We start from the raw sequence: 11,876 nt of genomic DNA, 5'->3' as shown, positions 1-11,876 counted from the left end.
AAAGTAGAACCTTCCTTCAGGCATAGAACTTCTTGAGGTTCGTCACGTTCCAAGTTCTCGAATCTTGGCGACCACCTAGATGTTGTTGTAGATAAGCTCATGTGTCGATTACTTCCACGACTTTGTAGGGACCCTCCCACTTAGAGTCAAGCTTGCCTATGGGTCGTGAAGCGTCTCCGTTTCGTAGTACGAGGTCCCCCACATGGAATGACCTAGGCTTCACATTGGTGTTATAGGCTTTTGTGATGCGTGCCTTGTGCCTCTCTTTGGGGTCGGATTATTTCTTCTAACTTCTTGAACCACATGGACTCTTCTTCTCTTCGCGCCTCTTGGTGTGGTGTTAGGCGATCTCCGGGGGCTTGCGTTATTCCGCATGGGGTTGGAAACTTGAACTAAACTGGGGGTTGATCCGACGAAAACCCATTTGACCCTCAAGTCAGATGCTAGCACATAGAACAAGATAGAGAGCACGAGATCAACATAACTCAAGAGATTTGTTGGAGCGTACTTTTTCCATGAGGCTGAGGTCTTATTTATAATTAATTAATGGCAAACTCATAATTAGAGTATAATTCTAATTAGGTCTTTAATAAATATAATCGGCTTGAGCCCTTAATCCAGTGGACTCGTTCTTTTGGGCTTTAGCTTCTGGCCCAATATAGTGAAATAATTAGTGGACCCATTAAGGGCCCACTTAGGCGTATCAATACGAGTCACTTCTAATTATTTATTTTTACTAATAAAATGGAAGTAATCTGGATTCGGATGCTATCATATACTTTGCGCTCAAATGCTAATATAAGGATTATTCAAAAAAATAATTTAAGTGGGGATTAGGGGTGGTAAACGAGTCGAGCCGACTCATGAGCTCGATGAGCCGGCTCGAAAAAAGCCGAACTCTGGCTCGAGTTTTTCGAGCTCAAGCTTTCTGATGAGCCGAGTTCGAGTCAGTTTTTAGTTGTTCATGAGCTCGCGAGCCGGCTCGAGAGCCTTTCTTATTTTTTATTTTTTTATTTTTTATATATATATTTTTATTTAAATAATGTATAATAATAATATAAAATATTATAGAAATAAAAAAAAATATTAAAAAAATATATATAATTACAATTTAGTTTTTATATTGTAATTATTTAAAATAATTTTTAATAATAATACAATAAGAATTAAAAAAAATTAAGAAAAAGAATGAGCTTGGGTTGGAGCTCGAGCTCGACAAAATTGACACGAGCTCGAGCTCGAGCTAAAAAAGAAGGAACTCAACGAGCTTGAGCTCGAGCCCGCCAAAAGAGGCGAGCTCGTCTCGTTCACACCCCTAGTCGGGATATACACTACTTAATTACGACAACTATTTGATATTTCTTAAACTGAATTGTTGAATTAATATTAATATAATATTTTCAAATCTTATAAAGTTAACATAATTGCATTTATTTACTTGCAATATTAATAATTAATTTTTATATTTTTTGAATTCTAAAAGCAAATAAAATATAATATAACATATTTATGTCAGTTTTTTTTTTATTATGTAGATCAAAAGTCATATTATCTTTCTTATATAAATTTAAAATGCCAGTGTCGGTTTTTATTAAATATTAAATATTGAATAACCATAGATTTAAAATGCCAGTGTCGGTTTTTATTATCTTTCTTATATAAATTTCATATGCCTAATTCGATCAGTCCAATGGGCCTACAATTTCTTAATCTACTGGGCCACGAGCCCAATTTTGAAGACCACTACAACGAAGGCCCAACCACCTTCAGATAACGTTTGGGCCCGACAATCTCAATCAATTAACAGTAGCCCAATCAAAATAAAGATTATAATTCATTTGTGAAGGTACGTTCTAATATTTGATCGATACGATTTCTAGCATTCTCTCTACGACTTTTGCTATCCACACTCCTGACTTGAGCGTCTGAGGGGTTTCCGCCGGATCAATCCCCGACTTAAATACGTGTTCTCTGATCAATAAGTATCTCGGGATCATAAAGATCGTGAGTCAGTGATCCACTTTTCTCTTCCAGCTCATCCTACCTTAACTACAAAAGGTGATCTATCTCTAGCATCATCAAAATTGTTTTTGATTTATGTGATGTTTAAATAGATTTGTTAGTTTTGATTGGGACAACGGTAGAATTTATCTGAAGCAATTTATTTTCGCTTGGCCTTAACTAGAATTAAGAACAAAAAATCCAAACACAAGTGTTATGAAAATATTGTGCTAAAAATCGCATAAATCACCCCAAATGTGCTAACATTCGCACAAATCACAATAAATATATTGAAAAGGGTACAAATTCACCCAAAATGTGCTGCGAAATCGCACAAATCACCCCCAATAAAAATATCATAAATATCGATCCTATTGCAATATCGTATCGCAGTATCGAGCAATATATATCAATACTTGAGGACGATAGATGCATATGCCACGTAATTGCTTTTACAGAAATTGTATCGTATCACGATATTGACTACATTATACAATACAATACTTTATAATAGTAGTATTGAAAATGTGATACTATTACCGTACGACTATTTACGATCATTTGTATAGAAATTGTATCATATTACAATATTGACTACATTATATAATACAATACTATATTATTATAGTATTGAGAATGTGATACCATTGCCATACGGCTATTTACGATATTGTACCGATGTTGTTTGAAAGGGTATTATTTATGTAATTTTGTTTCGTATACTAAAATTCGATGACATATTTTATAAAGAGACAAAAAATATGTAATTATGAAATATGAGAAAAAAATTAATTACAACCAATCTATGAAAGTCAATATATGCATGTACCAAACAATCTTTAACAACCCTTAAAAATGATAATAAACAAATAAGAAAATCATGCAAATCAAATGAAATAGCTTATGTAATTGTTCGTCGATGCTAGAATGGTTCTAACAATCTAGATTACGACGTTGATGCAATGGGTGAATAACTTCAGAACTATCTTTATTCCATAATCGGATTGGAGTTGGTTTTTTTTTTTTTTTCAATGATGAATGTTGTACAAATAAAATTGGTGGACTGTTATTTCTTTATGGTCATGAGGAATAGGAAATACATACATTTGAAGATATTTATATGTTGCTCGGTCCAAAGAATAAATTGTTATGAAAGTTGCATCCACTGGAATTGCATCTTTGCTACTTCCCGGTTGCAGAACTACTCATTCAAGATTTGTAATGCAATTAATTGTCATGAGAACTCCACATGCAAGATTAATCGACAAAATACCCAAGCCGAGTTGTGGTGACTAAACTGAATCTTATTATCTGGAACGAGAATCCCATGATGCACATGTATTATTTTGAAACACTTGATAACACTATGAAATCTATCATTAAATAAGAAATATCATTCGGTGGCAAGGTAGTTGTTCTTGCAGTATTCTTTTTGAAAATTTGACATATTTTTTAAAGCAACCAGACATGACATTGTTCATGCTACAATCATAGATTCTGGGCGCGGTGATTGTTGAGGAAAACTGTGAGGGGCTCCAAATAGTCGTTGAAACCAAGCGAGGCCATTGCCGCCAACACGTCCTCTGGTGTGACGGTTCTTCGATAGTCGTTGTGGCACCGCCCATTCGCCTCGGCGGTGATGAAGCTGATGAACTCGGAGATGCATTCTTGTATAGCTTCCTTGGCGTCATCGGCGATTCTAGCATGAGTGGGGAGGATGCGCCGCATGGTGCGGGTGATATTGGCTATTGGCATGTACTGGTCTGCGTCTCTTTTGAAGCCGTGCTGGTGCTCCAGGTTCACCTCTCCAATAGCGGCGTTCGGTGGGGCGTCTGCGATGTTGGCGGCATTTGTGCCAGCAACAACAGGGGCAATTCCCCTTTCCCGGATGACTATGCCTGAATGATATATAATTGAAGGAATATTAATTGGTTAACAAATTTTAATGGGCATCTTAATTATCTCTTTATCTCGTTTACATAGGAATCTCAATACTCACTGATATGTATTTGGCTAAACTTCATATATATTTCAAATGCATATGCACATTTCATATATAATATTTTTAAAATCAAATATAACATGCACGCGATGCATGATTGATATGTGCAAATTATAATGTAATAAAGGAAAAAACAATATTTTTAAAAAATAGGGTAAATTACACACACCCCCCTGAGGTAAGCTTAAATAACTGTAAGGTCCCTGTGGTATCGACAATTACACTCAGCCCCCTGAAACGTAGTCAGAAACTCTAATGGGATAATGAATTGGATACGTTATTCCGATAGGGTTCTAACGGACTATTGGTTTCAGAAAGTGGTGGAGACAACAAAGAGCTATGGGTGATTTAAGAAATGTTCGGGAATGTTCGGGGAGCCATGTCACCCCATAGCTCTTTGTTGTCTTCACCACTTTCTGAAACCAATAGTCCGTTAGAACCCTATCGGAATAACGTATCCAATTCATTATCCCATTAGAGTTTCTGACTACGTTTCAGGGGGCTAAGTGTAATTATCGATACCACAGGGACCTTACAGTTATTTAAGCTTACCTCAGGGGTGTGTGTGTAATTTACCCTAAAAAATATATAAGTTGAAAAAACTAGAAATTCCTACATACTAAATTTTAATACTCCTACATTTCATGTTTTGTTTTATTTAATACAACTTTATATAAGGAGATATTGATGATGTCATTAATACAGACACACATATGACGCGTACAGAGAAACGAAAATATGAGTTACAATACTAGAAATGAAATAGAGATTCATCCCAAAAATAATTAAGATTATATTGACTTAAATTTCCCCATTTCACCGAAACAAATTCGTCTCCATTAACAACCCCTTTCCGATTTGACCCATATAAAAAACATTTTTTTTTGATAAATTGTCAAAATTTGTTAATTGAATTAAAGAACTAGTCACTATGCATTTAATTAAAGTGAAAAAAAAAATTGTGATGAAATTAGTATATGAACAAAAATCCATTAATATTAACGTGGTTCCTATGCTCGACATATTTTTTAAATTACCATAAAATTTTAAATTTATCGTGACTCCGCTTTTCAAACGTAAAATAAATCAAAATAGAATGATATACAAAAGAGAAAAAAAGATCTATCTTTATCCAATTAACACAATGAGATCCATGAAGCATAAAAAAAGATTTGGGAACTAAAATTGGATCCAATTCGTTAATAGAAGATCGATTATCCAAAAACCAAATCTAGGGAATTAACACATTTTTTGTTTACTTTCCTAACTGAGAAATGTGAAGATTAAATTAATAAGAGATAAAACAAATCCATGCACATTGTTCATATAGATTTAGTGTTAAAAACCAAATGTTAGAAAAATTGACTGCAGTTTTTACCAGACGTGTGTGCTCTTCTTCTGTACTTATGTCCTATATTTGAGCTCCCTCCTCTCTCCATCTTCAAGTTTTACTTTTGATTCAAACTAAGTATTTTTTTCACCTCCTCTATTTGTTCACACAATTGTAACACAATATCTTTTATGCCTCTTACTCTTGTGAGCGTGATAAGTGTGAACTGTCAAGGAACAATTGCATTCAATATATAGACAAGTGAGCTGGAACCATTAAAATGAGTCCATAACTGTAGTATTAGGATGCTGAAAGGCATGGACAAAATGGGCAAAAAATATTAATTGTTGGTCTACAATGGAAAGTGACCTGTTTTCTTTTCCTTTCGTGAGTAGAAAATTTTGTGGAATTGCTTGCTTCAAAGAGTAAGTGACTTATTGAAGAGTACCATAAAATTTACTAGTGAATACAATTGAGTTTATTTACATAAGAAGATGAATTTGATTTTTATGAATATTGAACTTTATTTATATAAATTATTAAGAAATAACTACAACATTTTTTTAAAACGTTTTGAGAAATTTAGTAAAAATCATATTAAACAAATATTTCATATGTATGAGTCACTTCTAATTATTTATTTTTACTAATAAATGGAATTAATTTCGATTAGGAAGCTATTATTTACTCTTCACTCAAATGCTAATATATGAATGATTCTTCAAAAAATCATTTAAGTCGGGATATACACGATTTAATTACAACAACTATTTAATATTTATTAAAAGCGAATTGTTGAATTAATACATTAATAAGAATTTCAAATCTTATAAAGTTAACATAATTGTATTTATTTACTTGCAATTTTGAAGTAATTAATTTTCGTATTTCTTGAATTCTAAAAGCAAATAAAATGTAATATAACATATTTTTGTCAGTTTTTTTATTTATTATGTAGGTCAAATTATATGAGAAGAGAGTTGATAAAAGAAAACGTCCCATATAGACAAATATTTCAATTTGATTATTTTGAAAAATTAAAGATATCCTATTACAAGATTTTTTTTTTATTTTTTTTATTTTGAATGTTCTCTATTTTATGATCATCTTTTATTAAATTTTTGATACTCACATCAAATTTTACTGCAACACTCTAATTATGTGACAAAGTGTAAACCAAGATTTGGATTAAAAAATTAAAAGTTTTGATGAGAGTCTATAACACAATGACAACCTGTCCACACGGTGAATTTGTTAAAATGCATATGTTGGTCTGTAGACATTATAGCTTTCGAATCAAATGGCGAGAAGATTGTGAGTAGAGTTCGAAGCTTCAAAGATAAAATGGCTTTATTATTGCATCATAAAACTAGAAATGCTATAGAATTAATTACGCTTCACGGTATTTTTCCTTTTAATGAAATTTATTTTACTGAAAAATAAAATTGCATCTATCCCTTGTGTTAATATTTATGTGCAAAAAAACAATAAAAATCGGTGAAAAAAACAAAATTAGTGCTTTAGACCTAACACTCAACCCTTTGGCCTTTTACGCCTTCATGGGTTGTGAAAAGATCAAAACACCCATGGAAATTCTGCAATAAAAAAATCTCCAGCTGTTGAATAGGTCACTACCAACACACAAGTGTTATGAAATAAGTGTGTCGAAAATCACATAAATCACCTCAAATGTGCTTAAAGTCGCACAAATCATGATAAATCAAAGATGCAATTGCTCAATATCACCCTCAAAATGTGCTCACATTCACACAAAATCACCCCAAAATGTAATGAGAATCGCACAAATCACCACAAAACAAATCTCGCAACTATATTGCGATATCGTATCGTATCACGAAATCAAGTGATACATTTACCAGTATTTAGACGATCGATATATATTTATACACACACACACACAGACAAATATAGTAGCATTGGAGGAATATTCCATAGAACCAAAAAGATTATGTCAAAATTATCATTGTAAGGGGAACTTTGTAAGACGCCAACATAACTTTTGGGGTTTTTCGTAACTGCCAAACGTGAGCGGATTTTTGTAATTAGGTCTTACCTCAAGGGATTTCTCATAATTTGCCATTTTTAAAATTAAACTTTCGACTATGAGCTTTAGTTGATTAAGAAAATCGACTACTAAATTCGTAGTTGAAATATCAACCCCTCGTTCCACTAGGATAACCAATAAACAAATACACATCCATCTTTGAACTTAATTTATACGCATTCGATTTAAGCAAGTGTGTTGGGCAACCCCACACATGAATATTGCTCAAGGTAGGCTTTCCGCCAAGCTGCAATTCAACGGGAATGTCGGGCACATACTTAGACGGGATTCTATTGAGTATATGTGTTGTTGTATGTAATGCATATCCCAAAAAATAAATAGGTAGAGTTACATAACTCATCATAGATCTAACCATTTTCAAGAGAGTCTTTTTTATTCTTTCCGCAATACTATTTCATTGTCGCGTACCCGACGCTGACAACTGGGATAAAATCTCTTGTTTCACCAAGATGGTTTTAAATGACCCTGCAAGGTATTCGCCACCTCGATCAGAACGAAGTGACTTGATGTTTTTATTTAAGCGTCTCTCCGACTCAACTTTAAATTCTTTGAATTTATCATTTTTAGATTTGTGGCACATTAAATATATGCATCCGTAGTGAGAATTGTTGGGACTCGGACACGTGTACGCAGTGGAAAACAAAAATTTTATGCGAATTAAACGAATTTGAATCACAAAATCACATGCCCGATAATTGTAAACAATTAACTGCGTACCTTTGCGCTTCCAGCGAAATTAAAAACAACATACATGCGAATTATTTAATCGACATTAAATCAACTAGCATGCTCGCATTGAATCAATTAATCATGCTTGCAGTAAATTACAAATTTCATGTAATCACATAATACATATAAATTCATACAATATACTTACGATACGAATATACATATTTAATCTAAATTAAATCAATGTCGAATAACTATGGATTCGAAACTTTACCTCTTGAAGCGTGAGGTAGGCGCACGAAACGAAGCAAGATTGCCACGGAAACCAATCCGTGCAATCCGGGAGCGGCGATGGCGAAACGTCAGCGGCGACGACTTGAGCAACGACGACGCGTGAGGATCACGCGCTGTCTTCGGGCGGCGCGTGGGAGCGCGTGCGTCGTTGGCTCGATGGCTGCTCCTCGATTCTTCGATCTTCCTCCTCTCGGATTTCACCTCGTATACTTCGATCTACTAAAACGTGGAACTAGACACGAAATAGTTAGAATAAAACGGAAGAAACGAAAAGAGAAAAGAACTACCAAGACGATCGGCCAAGGGATGGCCGATTCCGGCGAGATGGTGGCGACGACGACGGCGGCGGTGGTGGCCGCGGGTTGAGGTTGGCCGAGAGAGAGATGAGAGCGGCTAGGGTTTCGTATTAGGGCTGTGTTGTTTGCAAGACCTATAAATCAAGTATTTATAGAGTCTTGCCTGAAAGCCCTAACGGGCTTAAGTTGGACCTGACCCAACAACTTAAGTTCGTTAGTTCTTTACTCGCTCATTCCTCTCAATTCAATGATCGGAAAATTGTAATGATTACATTTTCGGAATCATTATAATGTCCTCGTCGTTACGAGTGCCAATTCTCTATTTTCAACTTTCTAAAAGTGGAAACCCTAATTCAGTGCACTTTCTAAATTTGGATACTTCCCGATTTAGAAAGTTCACTAAGATGTTCGCCTATTCTTTTCCTTTTCGTATTCTCATTCATAATTCCAAATTACGAATGTTGGACTCAATCATATTGACTTCCAATCATGCAAAGATAAAACATTTTATCTTTGATCGTTTATTCAAAGATCTCATGTGCACGAGCAGTGTGACCCTCGATGGTTCAGGTGTAAGCTAGCCGTGGGCCCACAACCCTTTGTGGTCAAAACTCGTCCCTTAGAGTTACGATTAAGATGAAGCTCGTTTCACCTTAATGACCCAACGAATCAAGATTGGCGTCTAGCAACTACGCGTCATGATTCCCTAGATACAAATGAAGTGCCTACAAGAACCTTTTGATATATAACAACAAATTTGGTTTTTAATAGCATTAAGTGATGGCGTTTTTACGCGTCATGCTATAATTATTTTTATTTATGGAATAACTAATAAAAATAAAATATGAAACGCTATCATTCATATCAGTTATTATATATTATATGTTATTATTGTAGTTCAACAAAATTGGGTCAAAGATATTCCTACTTCTTTCAAACCCACAATCGTCGATATCCCCTCAATCCAAACCTAGAACGCCGTTTCTTTACGGGGATCTGTCGGCACTCCATTTTGCCGATTCGTTGTTGTCTAATCCATCTCCGTCCTCCGGTATATCTTCTTCTCCATATATGTTACTATTTGTAAAAGCGTACAATTTTTTTTTCCCAATAAACCTAATTCTTATTTTTTTCAACCCAGATCTAACTGTGGATGCATGTTAGAGTGATAAACGCAAATTGATAACACCCATGGAATTTTCTATGCAATTAATTTTCTGGGAAAATATTCATCGAATGGTAAAGCTCTTTCACCCCTTTATTTTATTTTATATAGAGAATTATCATTGTCTTTTTTTATTTTAATTTTTTAATAGTTTAATCCATTCACTATCAGTTCTTTTCTCAGGGACCCTTATCGGATTGATATGCAGTGAAATTTGGGTGGACTGGGGATTAAAATCGGGGATGACACAATTAAAACATTCGTCAATCTGTATCTATGTGGAATCGTGGGTAGAAGTAAATAGAGTCTGGAAAACGAGCATAAAATGATGTCACATAGATATAGATTGACGAATGAGTTAACTTAGTTGACATCCATTTTATGCTCGTTTTCTTCTTACTGGATTATGGCTAACTAGGAAATTGTAAAATTATTTTAATTATTAGGTTATTTTTTTTCTTTTCTCTGATTGTATTGTTTTTTAGCTACAAATGTTGCTTTCTTTTATGTCTCAGGGCTCTGCTTCTAGTACTAAAGCAGCGGAAGACGGTGATGCGGCAGGGAAAATTGAAGGATTTGCATGTCAATAGTCTCTGGAGTCCTCGTGGGTATACATTTCTTTGATAATTATATATTTCACTCTATTACTGATTCTTAATGCATACTAGGGGATAGATATGTTAACAACTTTCAATTTGATTGCTTCTATCCGTTATGTTTATATCATGTAAGCAGATTTTGGTTTGTCCGAACTTTGATATGTTGTTATCGTATAAGATTTTTGAATTGAAAATGAAATAGCAACCGCTATAACTATTCTTTGTAGTCGGTCATTGATTGTCATGATCGACAATGTCTCAGTGGTGATACAAGGTCGCCTCTTTCTTATTTAATATTAAAACATGGAACTGTAAGCACTTTATCGAGTTATCATGTTCCCCATTCGGATATTTGGTTAGAACGTAACGGGAGAGGTAAGTAGAACATATGGAAGTTATTTTGTATGCTAATTGTTCTTTGTTCTTAATAAAATAAGTTCAACCCTTTTGTTATTTTAAATTTTTAATGATTTTAGGAAGTTCGTCTTACTAATCATAAATCCCTCATATAATTGAGATCTATGTAAATTTATTTTGGTAGAGTTAAGTGCTACACTAATTAGAAACTTGTTGCATTCATTCTCCAACCTATTATAGTTGTTTTCTTCATTATAACATAATTGTGAAATTATGTTTATTTTTTCTTCTTTTATAACAGGTTAAGAATGGTAAAGAAACGTAGCAACAATGGATTTGTATGCAATGTATTGGTGTAGCCATGAAGTCTTCCTTTGGATTCCAAACTAGTTGTTTCTTGTAACATTTTCATAAGGATGTCTATTTTATAATTTATTAGCCTGAATATTACAAGATAGCTAGTTTTATATAGTTTGGACGATTATTATTTTGTATCTTCTAGATGTTGCAGAATAATGTAATCGTATAATTTTTTTATTATTATTAATAAATCTTCAGCACAAGCTATTTTATATTTTCAAGTGTTTTACTATGAGAAGAATATAAAATGATTCAGAAGGAACAAATTAAAGTTTTATTATAGCATTTTGAGATGCTATCAAAAGCATACAGTGACGCTAAAATAATGCTATATATATTGAACTAACATTCTAAAAATGCTATAAAAAGTTATATAATTGCTCATAAAACACGCTATCATATCATTCGGTAGCATTTTAAAAACGCTATAAGAAGATAAACAATAGCACAAAAACAACGCTATTACATATAACACTATAATAGCGTTTGTAAAACGCTATAGTAGAGCTCAGACCTATTATAGCTCGGGCAGACACATATATAGCGTTTACAAAAACGCTATAGAACCCTACTATAGCGTTTTTCAAACGCTGTGGATGACGATTTATGTTGTAGTTAGCGTACAGTACGATCCCTTTGATTCATATGTCCCGATTGAACTAGAGGCATTGGTTCATCGAGACCTCCTTAGTAGTTCAATGACTGTGTGGTCGTTCT

General features: G+C 33.8%; 1 protein-coding gene and 1 long non-coding RNA gene across 2 annotated transcripts; one reads left to right on the top strand and one right to left on the bottom strand.

Moving 5' to 3' along the window:
* Positions 1-3,299: 3,299 nt before the first annotated feature.
* On the bottom strand, positions 3,300-5,540 carry LOC105962882 (nuclear transcription factor Y subunit B-9). Its single transcript, XM_088823487.1, has 2 exons — positions 5,382-5,540; positions 3,300-3,899 (listed from the first exon to the last, which is right to left on the bottom strand). The coding sequence occupies exons 1-2, from the start codon at positions 5,440-5,442 to the stop codon at positions 3,490-3,492; spliced, it is 471 nt and encodes a 156-aa protein (XP_088679613.1). The 5' UTR covers positions 5,443-5,540; the 3' UTR covers positions 3,300-3,489.
* Positions 5,541-9,580: 4,040 nt separating this feature from the next.
* Positions 9,581-11,367, top strand: LOC148768008 (uncharacterized). The gene is made up of 4 exons (XR_016033620.1): positions 9,581-9,729; positions 9,820-9,917; positions 10,359-10,451; positions 11,101-11,367. It is a non-coding gene; the product is annotated as an uncharacterized LOC148768008 (long non-coding RNA).
* The last annotated feature ends 509 nt before the right edge of the window (positions 11,368-11,876 follow it).

The sequence above is a fragment of the Erythranthe guttata genome, chromosome 9 (genome assembly GCF_056151865.1).
Source record: "Erythranthe guttata isolate IM_541 chromosome 9, IM_541, whole genome shotgun sequence".
NCBI classification, from domain to species: Eukaryota; Viridiplantae; Streptophyta; class Magnoliopsida; order Lamiales; family Phrymaceae; genus Erythranthe; species Erythranthe guttata.
The sequence above is the reverse complement of the archived record's forward strand: the minus strand, read 5'-3'. Positions and strand labels throughout refer to the sequence as shown.

Coding starts and splice junctions, on each gene's coding strand:
- LOC105962882 (XM_088823487.1), bottom strand. CDS start 5,442: ATGGAGAGAGGAGGGAGCTCAAATATAGGACATAAGTACAGAAGAAGA. Junction 3,900..5,381: donor AAGAAGAGCACACACGTCTG/GTAAAAACTGCA, acceptor TATATCATTCAG/GCATAGTCATCCGGGAAAGG.